This window comes from Paramisgurnus dabryanus, chromosome 22 (assembly GCF_030506205.2).
Source record: "Paramisgurnus dabryanus chromosome 22, PD_genome_1.1, whole genome shotgun sequence".
In the NCBI taxonomy this organism is placed as follows: Eukaryota; Metazoa; Chordata; class Actinopteri; order Cypriniformes; family Cobitidae; genus Paramisgurnus; species Paramisgurnus dabryanus.
This window is the reverse complement of record NC_133358.1, coordinates 25,848,725-25,869,228: the sequence shown is the minus strand read 5'-3', so window position 1 is coordinate 25,869,228 and position 20,504 is coordinate 25,848,725. Positions and strand designations below refer to the sequence as shown.

General features: G+C 41.8%; 1 protein-coding gene and 1 pseudogene across 1 annotated transcript; both read left to right on the top strand.

Moving 5' to 3' along the window:
- Positions 1-8,819: 8,819 nt before the first annotated feature.
- Positions 8,820-11,094, top strand: LOC135740622 (uncharacterized; annotated as a pseudogene).
- A 228-nt stretch (positions 11,095-11,322) lies between these two features.
- Positions 11,323-14,839, top strand: LOC135740578 (uncharacterized). The gene has a single exon (XM_065259037.1). It carries the CDS (start codon positions 11,450-11,452, stop codon positions 14,696-14,698), a length of 3,249 nt encoding a protein of 1,082 aa, XP_065115109.1. The 5' UTR covers positions 11,323-11,449; the 3' UTR covers positions 14,699-14,839.
- Positions 14,840-20,504: the final 5,665 nt, after the last annotated feature.

The window sequence follows — 20,504 nt, the reverse complement described above, 5'->3', positions numbered from 1 at the left end:
AACGTACGTGGGTTGAAACGAACTCGAGGGATAGAGAGAGGCGAGGTGCGCGGTGCAAAGGCCAGGCTCCAAGCTCCCTGTATCCAAATGGCATTACTCACTCCGAGATGTATTATTAAAGAAAGAGGTACCTCGGGCCATAGCGGACAGACCGCACTACAGTAAACAAGCAGAAAACATCAACGTCTGACAGCTAAAACACTGTGTTATTATTTTCACACCACTACCAACAAGGGAGATGTGTTTCAATGAGATGGCATGACTACCTACTATCAGATTAGTGTGTGTATTTTCGGTGAAAGCATCTGTTGACACCCTTTAAAAAAATGTTTAGGGTTGCAATGACTTTCTGGTGATGCATTGATTTCTCAGATGAAAAAAATGGTAATAAGAGAAATTGTGACCTGGTTTGACTAGGTCCTAAAATGTCAGACAAATGCCAGTGATGTCACATGTATCTCCTCTTGAATTTTGGGAGAGATCCAACGCTATCTCATGCCAATTCGTACATATTTTACGAGGTGGCTAATTCGTATTAATTTGTACGCCCCTTTGATGTTGGGATTAGGGGTGGGGTTTCATTATTGTTTTTCTATTCTTGCGAGATCAGGCTGGAGAGATCACAATATCACGACAGTGTCACAAAACTGTGCCCAAACTTACAAAAATACCAACGAGTTTTTTAAATGTACTCAAACATTTCTTACCAAAGACCATTTTATTGCTCTGTACTTTTATTTATTTGTATCTATATTTAGTTTTTCTCTGGAATTTTGGGAAAAACATTTAAAAAAGAATATAAAAACTAAGATGCTTAGCTAAGACAAAGCAACATGAGTAGTACATTTTTGCTCTGTTCAAAACATCTGATCCATAGTAAGTGGACGACTTTATGAGTATATGGTTTGGTTTATTTTATTTTACTTGTTGATATGTTTTATTTCATTGTTTAAAATGTTATGCGTAAAAGAAGTCAAGTTAATATAAAAAATATTAAAATGAAGGCTAGAATCTGCATTGGCAGGCAACTCAAACTCTGTGTGGGCATCCTGGTGGTATGTTGGAGACCACTGGTCTAGACCTTAAAACAACAATACCAGCAGATTTACTTACAATTGTGACCCTGGACCACAAAACCAGTCATAAAGGTCTTTTTTTATTATTGAAATTTATACAAAATCTATAAATACATTTTCAATTGATGAATGGTTTGTCAGGGTAGCACAATATTTGAAACAACTATTAAAAAATGAAAATATTGAGAAAATTGCCTTTAAAGTTGTCCAAATGAAGTCATTAGCAATATATTACTAATTATTTTTTTATATGTATATTTACAGTAGGAAATTTACAAAATATCTTCATGGAGCATGATCTTTACTTCATTTTCTAATGATTTTTGGCATAAAATAAAAAACTTATAATTTTAACCCATACAATGTATTGTTGGCTATTGCTCCAAATACTCTGAAAAAAAAACCGACTCAATCAATTTACTCAATTTTTTAAGGTAAGTGGTTGCAATCAATTTATTTAAGCTACATTCAAACAAAAAAAGATTAGTAAAGTAAAATAAAATAAAACACTTTTGTTTAAATGTAGCTTAAATAAATTGATTGCAACCACTTACCTTAAAAAACTGAGTAAATTTAATGAATAATTTTTTTTCAGTGTATACCCATGCAACTTATGACTGGTTTTGTGGTCCAGGGTCACATTTATGCATTTGTTCAAAACGACTTAAAGTGCATCTATGCTATACATTTTATCAGTATCTGTTCCCTGGGAATCGAACACATGACTTTTTCTGCGGCTAATGCAATGCTGAACTACAGAAGTACCTAGTAAACAATCTGAGAGCAACCAAAACAATGCATTACTTTTTCTGACATGTGCACTTTGAGATTTAAATCAATTAGTGGCAAGTGCCAAATAACCACTGTAAATAAAAAAATGCCTACGGCAATGTCTGTGTTAAGTCCAAAAATGCATTTGAGATGAAATAACTTTTAATTTTAGCTTACTGACTTTATTGCATTTATTAAAACAAATGAATTTTCATGTCACACCAAGGTGTCACAAATCATTACACATCAATTTAGCTTCTTATCTGTTAAACACTAGAGAACTGTGAAAGTGCATATTTAAATATATAAATATTTAAAGACGAACAGATGCATAGTTCAACTTTTAAGTGCTATGTATTTCAGAAATCAGCAAAAATTAGTAAGAAATATGCACTAATGAAATGCATTGGAAACTTACTTGCTTTTACACAAAAGCTGACTGTGCTTTATATCTTTGTTTCTATTTTAACTTCTACTTTATACACTGATACTAGTTTCAAGTTGATTTATCATGTTATGGATTTAATATTTATGTAGATATAGGATGATTCTCATTTATAATGGCAACACTACCTAAAATATTTTCTTCATGTGTTAAAACAGCAAGAGTGTAAATTGGCACGCGTGATATGCCATTGCTGGTCACATGACTACATTCACATGTCACAGATCAAAAAACTAATGTGATATGAAAGAGAAAGAACATCTAACAGCTATGACTTTTGTAATACTATTATTTGCCATTCCAATAAAACTCAATGAAACTTGAAATCTGAGAGAGAGAGAGAGAGAGAGAGAGAGAGAGAGAGAGAGAGAGAGAGAGAGAGAGAGAATTAAGTCTACAATCTATGCTCCTTCAACTAGATCTGTTTTTAAATAACTCTCTCTCTCACACACACACACACACACACACACACACAAACACACACAAAAGCAACTAGGTATGTAAATTGGATGCTCTCTCATGCAAATTATTTTCTGGTTATTAAAAACCAGCGAAGGTTGTTTGGAAAATCTGCCACTCTAGTGGGTTTCAGTGAATGCAACCGAATATTTAAAGCTCTAGATGTGAACAACACAAAATCTGATTGAAAAATGGGGTTTGCGGGACTCACAATTACACAAAGTGTGACATACTGCGGAGAAATAAAACGCTTTAAAAACCTCTCGCTCTCCGCTGCCGTCACATATCAATTGTGGATGGCTCGCTGTCATGGGACTCCACCAATCTCATCATGGTCTCGGTCCATCAATGCTGACAAAGCAAAATTATTGCTTGTCGCTGGATATTTATGTCCAGAAGGCTTTAACCGGACAAAGCGCTTCCTTATTATTTGTGTCTCTGTTCATAAATTGACCTTTGACTTCTCTGTGCCAGTATAAAAGGAAACGTTCAGACGCATGACAGCTGTGGATGGATAAGATCTATAAATCTAGCGCTTGGACGAAATGTTTAAAACAGGCATTTGATGGTCAACTTAGCTGTACTACTTATCAGCTGTTTGTAATTGACCAATCAGATTCATCCACATACGCAAGTATTTATTGGGAAATTAATGTAAATGGTTACAATCCCAGCATGTGAAATCGTGTACTGGGACAGTATGTACTTGTATAATCAGTACATAGTTGTATAATCGTTGTATACTGTCAGAAAAATGGTCCATGCTGTCATTAGGGTAGTACCCTTTAGAAAACTGCAATTATGTACTTAGGTTCATATATAGTATGTATACATTTGGTGCCAATATGTGTCTCTTTGAGGTATTCATATGCACTCTTTGGTACAATACATTCCGTTGAGGTACTAATATGCACTCTGTGGTACCAATACGTCCCGCTGAGGTTCTTATATGCACTCTTTGGTACCAATACGTCCTGCTGAGTTACTAATAAGCACTCTGTGGTACCAATAAATCCCGCATAGGTATTAATATGCAGTCTTTGGTACCTATACGTCCCACAGAGGTACTAATATGCACCCTTTGGTACCAATACATCCTGCATAGGTACTAATATGCACCCTTTGGTACCAATACATCCTGCATAGGTATTAATATGCACTCTTTGGAACCAATACGTCCCACAGAGGTACTAATATGCGCTTTTTGGTACCAATATGTCCCGCTGATGTACTTATATGCACTCTTTGGTACAATACATCCCACTGAGGTACTAATATGCACTCTTTGGTACAAACGTCCCACAGAGGTACTTATATGCACTCTTTGATACAATACCTCCCGCTGAGGTAATATGCACTCTTTGGTACAATACGTACCGCTGAGGTACTAATATGCACTCTTTGGTACCATTATGTCCCGCTGAGATACTAATATGCGCCTCTTTGGTACCAATACGTCCCACATAGGTACTAGGGTTGTGACAATTAATCGGGCAAATGCACATTTTCTCAATGAATGAATTTGAATGAATTACGGTGAAATGCCTCTACATTCAAAAGCCAGAGGGCGCTTTCGTGCAGAAACTCCATTTGTGCCACAGAAGAAGTATCATTACAAACACTATTCCAAGAAATATCTAGAGGCATATTTATATCGCTGTTCTTCAGATTGTTTCAGGTATTTTCATGATGATTGTGTTTGACGAGTGTTGCTTTTTTAAATGCACATTATAAACGAGTCAAACTCGTAGTGATTTTAGATTGATAAGGACTTCCTACTGATCACGGAGCCGTAGTAGAAAAACTGAATCGGAGCCTTACGATTCAGAATCGATTTTAGACAGGTCTTTTTAATGGGAACGCGATGCATCGATGCACATCCCTAATAGGTACTAATATGCACTCTTTGGTACCAATACGTCCTGCTGAGGTACTAATAAGCACTCTGTGGTACCAATATGTCCGGCTGCGGTACTAATATGTACTCTTTGGTACCAATACATCCCACTGAGGTACTAATATGCCATCTTAGGTACCAATACGTCCCACTGATATACTAATAAGCACTCTGTGGTACAATATGTCCTGCTGAGGTACTAATAAGCACTCTGTAGTACCAATACCTCCCGCTGAGGTACTAATATGCCCTATTCGAGACCAATACTTCCCATTAAGGCACTAATATGCACTCTTTGGTACCAATACGTCCCACTAAGGCACTAATGTGCACTCTTTAGTACTAATACATCCTGCTGAGGTAGTAATATAAACTGTTTAGGTTTAAAGGTGTACTTTTTATAAGGTTACTGCCCCAGTGACAGACAGGGACCATTACTACATGATCTCATGCAGCTTATTACTTAAGAAAATCCCAAATTTGTATTATTTTATTAATGTTAAATCTGAATGTTGAGCAACATTTTGAATGTTAAATTTAAATGTTTTTGTAATAGTATGTACTGTATTATATAAGGAGCTCAAATGCAAATTGCATTTGTTATTAACCAAATGCTCTCAATGTGTATTATACCTTTGTTTATCAAATACTTTCACTTCAAATCTGCTTAATCCCAGCCTCAGGTCATTCAGAAATCCCGGGTTGTACGCAGAATCCATTAAGAGTCACTTAGAGGGTTTTGCATCTGAGCTTCAGGCCCATAAGTATGAATTTGTGTGGTCATGGATCATTGGACACATTTGTTTTGCATAAACACAGTTTTGTGTGTCTGTGAATATGTGGTTATGCGAGGCCGAATGCAGATAAACTTTGAAACAAAATCTCCAGAATGTCTTCAAAGCTGAACTGCCTTTGAAACTACATTAAGAGAACATCACGCATTACGGCAGATGTGTCAAATTTTCACATTTTGCTTTTCTCCATGTGAAAAGGCCTGCAGATGAGCGGCACATTTCTATGCAGCGTGCACTCCATTACAGGATCATATCATTGGACATGACTCTCATCTGAGTGTGTGAAACCGCCGCAGCGCTGTGACATTTTTACAAGATGAACAGAAATGAAGCCTTAAGCCTCTCTTCGAAGGTTCAGACCGACTGCAAGAACTCTTCCACATTACCATTTTAGCGCGTGTTTACTTCAGGAAGCTGTCTGCAGAAACTGAACTGGAAACGTACATTCGCTGGCTTTGATTCATTCCAAAAAGAAGTTAATTAACTGTCAACATCCTCGTAACATCTTTTAATTTGTCTCATTCTTTCCGCTTGGTTTGCTGGCGTGTCATTATATTTGGCAAGCGTTTAATGTTTTCGCCCGAGTGATCCGATATTTACGCGATTGTGGAGAGCGAACTGAAGTTGCCAAATCGATGACACATTTTCAGAATGTTCTGGCGCTTTCTGCAGCACATAAAAAACCGTAGGAGTGGAATCACACGAGCGCACGCACGGCTCTTTTCAATACAGCCATCTGCTTTCGTGTCACCAAACTCATACCCACTGTTCAGTTTTGCCATGTTTGTATGATGGAGAAACATCAACAAGGCACACCATACTATTGATAAATAGAGGAAGGTTTTTGCATCACTGTATACCTCTGCACAATTTGTCCTGTGGTGTGAAATGCCTTATTTTATATGTACAGACAAGAATGTTTTACGTCAACCACTTTTACATTTTACTTCTTTTTCTTAAAGGCGGGGTACATGATCTCTGAAAGCCAATGTTGACATTTGAAATCACCTAAACAAACACGCCCCTACTCCAATAGTATCTGGACCTTCTTTTGATAGACCCACCCCACACATACGCAACCCATGCAACGATGTCGGTAAGTAGACACGCCCCTTACTGCTGATTGGCTACAAGTGTGTTTTGGTAATCGGCCCAACTCCCTTTTCCAAAGTGTTTTTCAAAAATCACCCACCCCACCTTTAAAGGGATAGTTCACTTAAAATACAAATTCACTCTCAAGTTTATAAATTTAGATACCTAATAAAAAACGGTTTAAATTAATTTTTCCAAAGTAAGATATTTTGGGCAAAGTTTGTAACCAAATAATTTTGGAGCACCTTTGACTTCCAGTATTTTTTTCTACTATGAAAGTCAATGGTGAGGTGGCGTTTGGTGGCTTTTGCACCTGAGCTTTGTTTATTGTTAGCTAAGGAACTGCATTAACTAATACTAACAAATACAACATTGTTGTACCAGTTTATGCTTAACATAAGAATTCCTTTTGCTTTAATAGTCAAATGTTTGTAATTTTTAATCGAAAAACCAATTTAAAAAATGTTGGCCTTGAAACATACACAAAATTAAGAAATGTGAAAGGCCCCAACAGAAGCTGTGATTCTGTCGTCTCACTAAGTATACAGCACCCATGTGAAATATTGTAGCCTTTTTAAAATGCACTTACTTCGGTTTTCTTTTCACTCAGGAAGATTTTATGGCCATGATATTGGATTTTGAGGTGAAATTGGGGTGGTTTTGGGGTGAGATGTGAGCTAGCTCTTAATGGAAGCTGTGAGGAAGTACCGTAAAGCCTGTGTGACGGTCCTTACCAGAACTCAGTCGTGACTCATTCAGACGAGGGGTGACAGAAACATGGCACTCAGGAGACTAACACACACATCACCCTCCCTAACTGGAGCCCCGCTGACGCATCGGCGTCGCCGCCTGCCCAGACCTGCTCTTCTCTTAGTTTCTCCATCTTTATCTGCCGTCTCTGTATGTGTGTTGTATCTCTGTAGCTTTACACTCCAGCACCATCCCCTTAAAGATATTTGATCCTGAAGGAGGGATGGAAACGGTCATTGCTAATCTAGCAATAAAACTCTGGAGTCTCTCATCATTTTTGTTTGTTTCACAGGTCAGGAGGCTTTAACTCTATCTGATGTTTCTCCTTCAATTCATGAGGAGAGATAAAAATAGAAGCAAATGTTTGAACAGCATTTGATATACAGTGTAAAGCTGTAAAATGAATATGAATTGCATGGCTGGCACATAACAATAAGCAGTGACAATAAAGTTGAATCAAATCAGTTCAAGCTGTTTCCCGGACAGATTCAGAACTACGCCTAACTGTGCATTCACATCAGACGTGGAAGAGGCGGCAAACACGATTATTTTATATGTTAAGTCTGTACGGGCAAATAGCGTGGCACGAATGACGTGGCGTGAATGGTGCGGAACGAGCAGAAGACGTAGTGCAGATGGCTCGTTCAGCACGAATTGAGCATTGCCGCGGGAAACGCGCAAGTTGAAAAATCTGAACTTTACCAGGATATTAGCACTGCGTTAACCAATCAGGAGCTTGATCTAGGAGTGACGTGATTACAGGAAGCGAGCGGAGTCACAGAAGCCCCGGCTATTACACGAATTTCCACGTGAATGTCTGGAATGACTAGAATAGCGTAGCATGAACGACATGGCGTGAATGCTGCGAAACGAGCAGAAGACGTAGCGCGGATGGCTCGTTCAGCACGAATTGAGCATTGCCGCGGGAAACGCGCAAGTTGATAAATCTGAACTTTGCCAGGATATTCGCACTGCGTTAACCAATCAGGAACTTGATCTAATAGTGATGTGATTACAGGAAGCGAGTGGAGTCGCAGACGCCGCTCCTATTACGTGAATTTTCGTGTGAATGTCTGGAATGACTAGAATTTCACGCGCGAATGAAGCGAGTAAACTCAAAATGTTTAAGGGTCCAACTTAAACATTTCAGAAAGCGAGCGGAGTCGCAGAAGTCCCTGCTGTAATGCGAATTTCCGCGTGAATGTCTGGAATGACTAGAATAGCGTGGCACGAATGACGTGACGTGAACGGCGCGGAACGAGCAGAAGACGTAGCGCGGATGGCGAGTTCCGTGTGAATTGAGCGTTGCCGCGGGAAACGTGCGAGTTGAAAAATCTGATTTTTGCCAGGATATTCGCACTGCGTTAACCAATCAGGAGCTTGATCTAGTAGTGACGTGATTACAGGAAGCGAGCGGAGTCGCAGAAGCCCCTGCTGTAACGCAAATTTCTGCGTGAATGTCTGGAATGACTAGAACAGCATGGCACGAACGACGTGGCGTGAACGGCGCGGAACGAGCAGAAGACGTAGCGCGGATGGCGAGTTCCTTGCGAATTGAGCGTTGCCGCGGGAAACGTGCGAGTTGAAAAATCTGATTTTTGCCAGGATATTCGCACTGCATTAACCAATCAGGAGGGGTGGTAACCCAGCTCATCAGGGAAGCAAGAGAAGGCAAGGGGGACCTGGCTGTGCTGTGGCTAGATCTCACCAATGCATATGGCTCAATACCCCACAAGCTGGTGGAGGTCGCACTGGAGAAACACCACGTCCCTCAGAAGGTTAAAGGCCTCATCCTGGACTATTACAGCAAGTTCAGCTTGAGGGTCTCCTCTGGCCAGTTAACATCAAATTGGCACCAGCTTGAGGTAGGGATAATCACTGGTTGTACCATCTCAGTGACTCTCTTTGCGCTGGCAATGAACATGATGGTCAAGGCAGCCGAGACAGAGTGCAGAGGTCCCCTCAGCAAGTCCGGAGTAAGGCAACCTCCCATTAGAGCCTTCATGGACGACCTCACAGTGACAACAACAGCGGTGCCAGGAGCAAGATGGATTCTCAGAGGGTTGGAGAGGCTCATGGTATGGGCACGCATGAGCTTCAAACCAGCAAAATCCAGGTCCTTGGTGCTAAAGAAGGGCAGAGTCACTGATAAGTTCCGCTTCAGGTTGGGAGAACATCAAATCCCGTCAGTCACTGAGAAACCAGTGAAGAGCCTCGGGAAGGCCTTTAACTGCAGCCTCAACGATAGAGACTCCATCAGGGAAACCAGCACTTCCATGGAGGACTGGTTGAGAGCCGTGGACAGATCAGGGCTCCCTGGAAGATTCAAGGCTTGGGTTTACCAGCATGGAATCCTCCCAAGACTCCTCTGGCCCCTGCTCATCTATGAGGTCCCCATGACTGTGGTTGAAGGTTTAGAGCGAAAGGTGAGCAGCTATCTACGCAGATGGCTGGGACTGCCACGCAGCCTAAGCAACATCGCTCTGTATGGGAACACCAACAAGCTCAGATTGCCTTTAAGCTCAGTGAGGGAGGAGTTCATTGTGACACGGGCACGGGAACATCTGCAGTACTCTGGATCCAGAGATGCGAAAGTGTCCGGGGCAGGGATTGTCGTCAGGACAGGGAGAAAGTGGAGGGCAGCAGAGGCAGTCCAACAAGCTGAAACTCGGTTGAAGCACAAGGCCATCCTTGGGACAGTAGCGCAAGGCAGAGCCGGACTTGGAAGCCTAACAGCAACCCGGTACGACTTGGCCAGCGGGAGGGAGAGGCAGAGGCTGGTGCAGGAGGAGGTGCGTGCTTCAGTGGAGGAGGAGAGAACCAGCAAAGCAGTGGCCATGCGGCAGCAAGGTGCCTGGATGAAGTGGGAGCAGGCGATGGAGCGGAATGTCACTTGGAAGGACATCTGGACGTGGAATCCCCAGAGAATCAGGTTCTTGATCCAAGGGGTTTACGATGTTCTTCCCAGCCCATCTAACTTGTACACATGGGGCAGAGTAGAGACACCTGCATGCACGCTGTGTTCCAAGCCAGGGACACTAGAACACATCTTGAGCAGCTGCTCCAAGGCACTAGGCGAAGGGCGGTATCGATGGAGACACGATCAGGTCCTTAAAACCATTGCTGAGGCAATCAGCAAAGGGATCAAAGACAGCCGATACCGTCAAGCCACAGCCAAGGCTATCCACTTCATCAAGGAAGGACAAAGGCCAAAGGGAACATCTAAGAGCTGCTCTGCTGGGTTGCTCTCAACGGCCCGAGACTGGGCAATGACAGTTGACCTAGAGAGGCAACTGAGGATCCCAGCACACATCACTCAGTCCACACTGAGACCTGACATCATCTTGGTCTCTGAGGCCACCAGACAACTAATCTTGCTAGAGCTAACAGTCCCCTGGGAGGAGAGGATGGAGGAGGCTCAGGAGAGAAAGAGGGAAAAATATCAGGAGCTGGTGGAGCAGTGTCGGACGAATGGGTGGAGGACCAGGTGTATGCCAGTGGAAGTAGGCAGTAGGGGATTTGCCAGCCACACCCTGAATAAGGCATATGGTACACTGGGCATAACAGGCGCCAACCGAAGAAGAGCCATAAGCAATAATGTGGAGGCAGCAGAGAAAGCATCCAGATGGCTCTGGTTGAAGAGGGGAGAACAGTGGGGGCGGTAGCGTGCCACTTGGACACAGACCGGGGTTTGATCAGCCTCGGTCGGGTCGCCTGGAGGAGGGTGTCTGTTGCAAGACCCGAAACACCCTGTGAGTCCAGGAAACAACACTGATGATGTGTCCAAGGTTGTGCATCAGAAGATGTTTCTGTAACTGAACATTTCTGGGAGCACCAGTGACAACCAGGAACAGACTGGGTGACAACCATGAAGAGTGTGGTGACAGCTGGAGAGACAGATGACAGCCGGAAAGACGGCAACCCGGGGTGGAGAGGGTTGGCAGCCCAAACCACTTTTTCCGAGAGGAAGAACCCAAAGCAAGCTACAAAACCTTCAAAGAAAAGATACCCCCAGGGGTGCCCGAGAGGGGGGGAGGATGAGCACCCCAATAGGACGGACCTAAGAACGACGACACAGGATAACGAAATAACGACAACGACAGTACAGTGCATCTGCGGCAAGAGCTGCAAGAACGAGAGGGGCTTACGAATCCATCAAGGCAGGATGGGATGTCTGAAAGCAGCAGCGACGACGACACATCGCACAGAAGTCACAACTTCTGGTAAGACGCAGGAGGAGCCAGGCCCGGAGGCAACCCACAGTGCCCGGAGCCTCCTAGTGTCGCCAAGACCTGCTGCCAGCCGTTCGCCTGTCACCCAAAGCTGCCCTCAAGTGACAGCACCTCCTGACAGCCCACAGAGCCCCCAAAGCCGGCAAGTGGCAGCAACAAGAACTGGCTGTGCCCCTTTGGCTCAACCAAGGATCCAGTGGCCCCAATCCTCAAAGAGAGCTGAGTGGCACCAGTTCGATGAAGACGTGAACCAGATCCTGGAAGTGACAGCTAAGGGGGATGTGGACCATCGATTGTTAACGATGACCACTCTCATAGTGAACATTGCAGCTGAGCGATTTGGATCTGTGACATCCAAACCCACTCCATCGGCATACACTCCAAGCCACAGAGTGAGGAAAATCAAATGTCTCAGGGAAGAACTCAAGCTACTAAAGAGGCAGTACAAGGCAGCAGGGGAAGTAGAGAGAGCTGGCCTAGCAGATCTGAGAGGAATCCTGAGGAAACAACTTTTGACCCTTTGTAGGGCAGAGTACCACAGGAGGAGGCGGAAAGAGAGAGCAAAGAAGAGGGCAGCATTTTTGGCCAACCCTTTCAAGTTGACCAAGCAGCTTCTTGGCCAAAAGAGGACTGGCCAACTCACCTGCTCCAAGGACACGATCAACAACCACCTCAAGGCCACCTACTCGGACCCGAACAGAGAACGACCATTAGGGCCATGCGATGCACTGCTGACACCACCAGAGCCCACAGTAGAGTTCAACCTGAAGGAGCCCTGCCAGAGTGAAGTGGAGGAAGTGGTGAGGAGAGCAAGGTCAAGCTCAGCACCAGGCCCAAGCGGAGTGCCTTACAAGGTATACAAGAACTGCCCAAAGCTTCTACACAGACTCTGGAAGGCCCTGAAGGTCATCTGGAGAAGAGGCAAGATTGCCCAGCCATGGAGGTATGCTGAGGGAGTGTACATTCCAAAAGAGGAGAAGTCTGAGAACATCGACCAGTTTCGTGTCATCTCCTTGCTCAGCGTGGAGAGTAAAATATTCTTCAGCATTGTGGCCAAGAGACTCTCCAACTTCCTGTTGAGCAATAAATACATCGACACGTCTGTGCAGAAAGGAGGTATTCCGGGAGTCCCAGGTTGCCTGGAACACACAGGGGTGGTAACCCAGCTCATCAGGGAAGCAAGAGAAGGCAAGGGGGACCTGGCTGTGCTGTGGCTAGATCTCACCAATGCATATGGCTCAATACCCCACAAGCTGGTGGAGGTCGCACTGGAGAAACACCACGTCCCTCAGAAGGTTAAAGGCCTCATCCTGGACTATTACAGCAAGTTCAGCTTGAGGGTCTCCTCTGGCCAGTTAACATCAAATTGGCACCAGCTTGAGGTAGGGATAATCACTGGTTGTACCATCTCAGTGACTCTCTTTGCGCTGGCAATGAACATGATGGTCAAGGCAGCCGAGACAGAGTGCAGAGGTCCCCTCAGCAAGTCCGGAGTAAGGCAACCTCCCATTAGAGCCTTCATGGACGACCTCACAGTGACAACAACAGCGGTGCCAGGAGCAAGATGGATTCTCAGAGGGTTGGAGAGGCTCATGGTATGGGCACGCATGAGCTTCAAACCAGCAAAATCCAGGTCCTTGGTGCTAAAGAAGGGCAGAGTCACTGATAAGTTCCGCTTCAGGTTGGGAGAACATCAAATCCCGTCAGTCACTGAGAAACCAGTGAAGAGCTTCGGGAAGGTCTTTAACTGCAGCCTCAACGATAGAGACTCCATCAGGGAAACCAGCACTTCCATGGAGGACTGGTTGAGAGCCGTGGACAGATCAGGGCTCCCTGGAAGATTCAAGGCTTGGGTTTACCAGCATGGAATCCTCCCAAGACTCCTCTGGCCCCTGCTCATCTATGAGGTCCCCATGACTGTGGTTGAAGGTTTAGAGCGAAAGGTGAGCAGCTATCTACGCAGATGGCTGGGACTGCCACGCAGCCTAAGCAACATCGCTCTGTATGGGAACACCAACAAGCTCAGATTGCCTTTAAGCTCAGTGAGGGAGGAGTTCATTGTGACACGGGCACGGGAACATCTGCAGTACTCTGGATCCAGAGATGCGAAAGTGTCCGGGGCAGGGATTGTCGTCAGGACAGGGAGAAAGTGGAGGGCAGCAGAGGCAGTCCAACAAGCTGAAACTCGGTTGAAGCACAAGGCCATCCTTGGGACAGTAGCGCAAGGCAGAGCCGGACTTGGAAGCCTAACAGCAACCCGGTACGACTTGGCCAGCGGGAGGGAGAGGCAGAGGCTGGTGCAGGAGGAGGTGCGTGCTTCAGTGGAGGAGGAGAGAACCAGCAAAGCAGTGGCCATGCGGCAGCAAGGTGCCTGGATGAAGTGGGAGCAGGCGATGGAGCGGAATGTCACTTGGAAGGACATCTGGACGTGGAATCCCCAGAGAATCAGGTTCTTGATCCAAGGGGTTTACGACGTTCTTCCCAGCCCATCTAACTTGTACACATGGGGCAGAGTAGAGACACCTGCATGCACGCTGTGTTCCAAGCCAGGGACACTAGAACACATCTTGAGCAGCTGCTCCAAGGCACTAGGCGAAGGGCGGTATCGATGGAGACACGATCAGGTCCTTAAAACCATTGCTGAGGCAATCAGCAAAGGGATCAAAGACAGCCGATACCGTCAAGCCACAGCCAAGGCTATCCACTTCATCAAGGAAGGACAAAGGCCAAAGGGAACATCTAAGAGCTGCTCTGCTGGGTTGCTCTCAACGGCCCGAGACTGGGCAATGACAGTTGACCTAGAGAGGCAACTGAGGATCCCAGCACACATCACTCAGTCCACACTGAGACCTGACATCATCTTGGTCTCTGAGGCCACCAGACAACTAATCTTGCTAGAGCTAACAGTCCCCTGGGAGGAGAGGATGGAGGAGGCTCAGGAGAGAAAGAGGGAAAAATATCAGGAGCTGGTGGAGCAGTGTCGGACGAATGGGTGGAGGACCAGGTGTATGCCAGTGGAAGTAGGCAGTAGGGGATTTGCCAGCCACACCCTGAATAAGGCATATGGTACACTGGGCATAACAGGCGCCAACCGAAGAAGAGCCATAAGCAATAATGTGGAGGCAGCAGAGAAAGCATCCAGATGGCTCTGGTTGAAGAGGGGAGAACAGTGGGGGCGGTAGCGTGCCACTTGGACACAGACCGGGGTTTGATCAGCCTCGGTCGGGTCGCCTGGAGGAGGGTGTCTGTTGCAAGACCCGAAACACCCTGTGAGTCCAGGAAACAACACTGATGATGTGTCCAAGGTTGTGCATCAGAAGATGTTTCTGTAACGGAGCTTGATCTAGTAGTGACGTGATTACAGGAAGCGAGCGGAGTTGCAGAAGCCCCTGCTATAACATGAATTTCCACGTGAATGTCTGGAATGACGAGAATAGCGTGGCATGAACGACATGGCGTGAATGGCGCGTAACGAGCAGAATACGTAGCGCGGATGGCTCGTTCCGCGCGAATTGAGCATTGCCGCGGGAAACGCGCGAGTTGAAAAATCTGAACTTTGCCAGGATATTCGCACCGCGTTAACCAATCAGGAGCTTGATCTAGTAGTGACGTGATTACAGGAAGCAAGCGGAGTCGCATAAGCCACTCCTATTACGCGAATATTCGCGTGAACGTCTGGAATAACTACAATTTCACGCGCAAATGAAGCGAGTAAAGGGTCTAATTACACGCGAATATCATGTTTTTGCCGCCTCTACCACGTCTGGTGTGAATGCACAGTAATGTAACGTACGCTCCAAAACTGAAGCATCACGTTCCTCACTTTACATTACTCACAGGATTTTTAGCGTGAAGCATAGTACGTGTTTTTCGTGGCAGTTGTGCTGCCAAATTCGCTTTATTCGCATCGCCAGTGCGAGTTTGCGCCTATTCGCGTCTTTGCATTGACTTTGTATGTAATCTACTTGCGCAAATCGTTGAATTTGCGTTTGGTGTGTACGCCCCATTAGTTATATTAGGACATTTAAGTACTTTTAACAAACATACCTTACAAAAACAATACTGCTGTGCACCTTGTTATAAAACAATGGTACTGATATTTTTAATATAAGTTTTCAGTTAAGACAGCTCAAACAAGCATTTTAGTCTTGGACTAGACTTAAGCCCTGTCTGTGAAACCACCCCTAAAAGAGACAAGCAAGATTACGGAGATAATTTTTTCTTCTAGAGAAAAATAAAAATTGGAAAGCATTAGACTTCTTAGCAAAATCTCAATTTGCGTCCTATAATTCCTTTGCTGTCCAAAAGAAACAATTAGGAAGATCTCATTTGTGATGTTCCTCTCTTATCACTTGACATTCTATCCATGCAGAAGACGAAGAAAACCATGTCAGTTAATCTCAGCCTCTATTGTTTACCATAGTTTTTCAATAAATATCCACAGCTTTCCTTTGATCGCTTATCTTTTGTTTCATTCCAGTGGACTCATTTTTGCCCGATGGCTTGTGGTTCGAGGCACAGCAGATACCTCATAGGTCTCTCGTTGCAGTCAGTGATTGATCCCCTTGTTTTTATCTGGCGTAATTAAACATTTAGAGCCATGCGCTCCCTGTTGCTCAATGTAATTTCCTCAGTATTCTGAAGTCTCACAGCCCAAGAAATCTTTACTATTGGCAATGAACCCAGCACGATAATGAGCCCATAGGATGAAACACCCAGTTTAGCGCACTCCCAAGTACCTAACCATTTCGATTTGTTTGCATCACTGTGGGGTCGTTTCTGAGCGAAACAGACATGTTTACATTAACACAAACACTGCATGGGGGAAAAGTTGTTTTGTTAGTTTTCCTTCAAATGTACACCTGCCATTGTTGTAAACAATAATGACAATATGTGACAACAAGGTATTTCGGAAACACATTTAAAATAACTAATAAATTCAGAACCAGCTGTGCTTTACATTGTTTATTGTTTAATAGAGCTTGCGTCTTGTCTTAATATGCATGCACCTGTAAAGGTACAATAGCCTGCCCTGCTAATAATCATGTTACCTTTTCAAAAAGCAGTTAAAGCGTACAGCTAAAGTTTACATCTAGTATTACAATTCGAGTTAAAATTTTGTCTTCGGATTTTACTTTAAAGTGGACATACCATCATCCATTACTGTCACGACTGATCATTTTACAGCTATTTGTTTTAGGTGTTACCAATTTAAGTAATTTTTTAACAGGTTTTTATTCACATTTAAATTTTCTTACTTTAAGTGAAAAGTTTTAGTTCAAAAAAGGTTAAATGTTTTAGGTGTTACCAATTTAATTAATTTTTTAAAAGTTTTTTCACCTTAAAATAAGAAAATTTTCACTTTTTGAAAATTAATTAAATTGGTAACACGTTAAAAATTTTACATTTTTTTCAACTAAATTTTTTCACTTAAAGTAAGAAAATTGAAGGTGAAAAAACTTTTTAAAAATTAATTAAATTGGTAACACCTAAAACATTTAACCTTTTTTGAACTAATTTTTTTCACTTAAAGTAAGAATATTTAAGGTGAAAAAAACTTTTTAAAGATTAACTAAATTGGTAACACCTAAAAAATGTAACATTTTTTCAACTTAATTTTTTCACTTAAAGTAAGAAAATTTAAGGTGAAAAAACTTTTAAAAAATTAATTAAATTGGTAACACCTAAAACATTTAACTTTTTTTGAACTAATTTTTTCACTTATAGACAATTTAAGTGAAAAATTAAGTTGAAAAAGATTACATTTTTAGGTGTTACCAATTTAAATAATTTTTTAAAAGTTTTTTTCACCTTAAATTTTCTTACTTTAAGTGAAAAATTTTTGTTGAAAAAAAGGTTACATTTTTTTAGGTGTTACCAATTTAAGTAATTTTTAAAAATTTTTGACCTTAAATTTTCTTACTTTAAGTGAAAAAATTCAGTTGAAAAATTTTTGCATTTTTTAGGTGTTACCAATTTAGTTAATCTTTAAAAAGTTTTTTTCACTTTAAATTTTCTTATTTTAAGTGAAAAATTAAGTTTAAAAAGATTACATTTTTAGGTGTTACAAATTTAAATAATTTTTAAAAAGTTTTTTTCACCTTAAATTTTCTTACTTTAAGTGAAAATTTTTTGTTGTAAAAAAGGTTACATTTTTTTAGGTGTTACCAATTTAAGTAATTTTTAAGCAGTTTTTTACCTTCAATTTTCTTACTTTAAGTGGAAAAATTAAGTTGACAAAATTATTTTTTTTAAGTGTTAACAAATAAAGTATATGTTTAAGTAGATCCAACTTTAACTTTTTACAGTGAAATATTGAGATTTATTAACTAGGGATGTAGCGATGTATAGGCCTATAATTAGTATCAGCAAATAAAAGCCATTGTTCCCACTACTGGACATTGGCTGATTGTAAAAACAGCAGCAGAAAGGATTTCACAACATAATAATTTAAAATAAAAAGTATCGGCAGATGTCATTTTAAGGGACATTTTACATTTCGCATGTGCAAATACGTTATTTTAAATGTAGACACTCGGCAAGTGTGCTCTTTTTCCAGATGCGCCAGCGCCGCAGTGAGTTGAAAAATACTTAAAGTTTTCAGAATGCCATATCAAAGGACACTAGAAAGAAGGCGATACGAAGCCTGGTTTTAGGCGCAAAATGTGAACCGCCCCTAAGTGATTGAATATTGGTATCGGCACAGAAATGTTATATTGGTGCATGGCTATTTACGCCACAAGAACGCACATTGTGTTTAATAGAACTGTTTGCTACACATTCAAAACTGTTTTAAAAGTATTTACTTAATTTGTCTACATGTGTTGCATATGTAACACTGTCTGTGAAATCCATGCTAAAGTCTCAATGTAATAATGAGATTTGGAGAATCAAAGTTAGATTTTAATTATTCATTTTACTATAATATTAATCTTTTACATGACCCTACATAGTCAATATTAAAGACAATCGAGGTTATATTTTCACAGAATGTTCGATACATTAGGATGATTTTATGTATAGTAAATCACAAAAAAATGACTTTAGCTGGGTTTTTACATACATGCTTCTTTTCAAGACACAAATCTGTTGTAGACAGAAGTCTAGTCAGAGAAGTGGCCATTAGGTTTCAACATGACAGCACTGAAAGCCGGCGTGTGAATATATGCCTCTCATAAATGATTTAATCAATGAACATTTCAGTTGTTCATTGTGCCAGTGCTGAGTGGATCATTTGTTTCACTCAACAGCTGTTAGAATCTTTGATAGTTTATGAAAATATGTCGGCTGTAATTCCACATGTCCGCATTTCCGCATCCCACCCAACATCGCCCGCCCCCATTGCTTATGCATTAATAATATTAGGGCAAATCTGATGCTTGGGTTCAGGGGAAGCATTACTCATTTAAGGAGTGCACGGCACTATCGGTCTCTATCTTTCTCAGTGTGGGGCCTAATGGCTCTGATTGAACTCCAAATTCAATTTAGGCAGGATGCTACTGTTACATGAGCTCTCCTCAACAATGCCATTTCCCTTGCTTACACAGTACATTACCCAGTACAGATCTGCTGTTTCTGCTTAACAAAACCAGAAAACAGGAGAAAGAAAAGAAAATGCACTTTTTCTCTCCTCTTAAGGCAATGATTAAGGATTTTAAACTGTATTTAATGCTAGTTATCTCGTGCCAGATCATGCTGTTTTCATTGCTTAGCATAGCATCAGCATCCCTCTCCAAGAAAAAGTGCACCTGCCATAAAAGCGTGAATCATTCTATTCCTCATATTTTCATTCTGGCAGTTTAGGAATATCCCACATATGTGTCGCAACATGGACTTCTAGATAAAAATAACTTTAGGCAGTCTAAAATAAACTGTGAATGGTAACATCCTACTTTGGAAAAAGTTGTTAGTAGATGTGTGTCAAAACAAATGTTTTATTTTAATCGGTTTGATAGAAATCATGGCATGTATCAGATTCATTTTTATATCTAAAGAGCACCTATTTCATTGCTAAAAAACAACGTTTTTTGGTGTATTTTGTTCAATTGGTTTATGGCTAAAAAAACACATTATTTTCCACATACAGTACCATACATTTTTGTAGCTCCAGATTTCACTCTCTTCCTGAAACGCATGGATTTAAAAAGCTCTCTGTCCCTGATTGGCCAGCTAATCTGTACATTGTGATTGGTCTGAATACCTCTGACCTCAGCAGGAAACGTGACTCTGCTTACTATGTTTGAAAGATTCGGTCACAATGCAATGCAAACAGGAGTTAACTTACAGGCTGTGAGTCAAAGCGCGAGGATTTATGATAATGTCGGTCTTGTCTACATCACCAACAGGAAGTAAACTGTTGCCTACAATCCGTGTGTTTGTTGTAGTCCAAGAAAAAAAGATTTACGTTGGAGACGATAACTCGCATCATCGTTTACATCGTTTAGGGGTTTGTACCTTTCCAAAGGAAATTTAAAAACCTGAATTGGACAATACAGTAGGTGCTCTTTAATATAAACTACTGTATGTTATGCTTCAGTTTGAGAAATATAAATAGGTTTGTATTTAGATTTACTAATACAAAAAAACATGATATATTACTTTTTGACCATTTTGTGACCCTGTCTGTGAATTTTTTTTTTTTTTTTACTGTTTTCTACATAACATTATTCTACATAATATAAAGGACATTCTGTTTAAATATAACCTTGTTATCTTAAATATTGACTGAGCAAACTTTGATGCTAACTAAAGTTTAAATGTAAGTTGAACATTACCATACTTGCAAAGAGCTTTAGGAAACCTGCCAAATATAAAGCTAATTAAAATAAATTCAATATGCAATGCATATGTTATGCATATTGCAAACACAACTGAATTTTGGGGATGCATTAATTTGGCACACCGGTTAATTATTTTTATTTGAATCTGATCATGCATCTCAGTAGTTAAAAGCATAAGCAAACTGCTAGAATACAGACTGTGCTGTTT

Coding starts and splice junctions, on each gene's coding strand:
- LOC135740578 (XM_065259037.1), top strand. CDS start 11,450: ATGGGATGTCTGAAAGCAGCAGCGACGACGACACATCGCACAGAAGTC.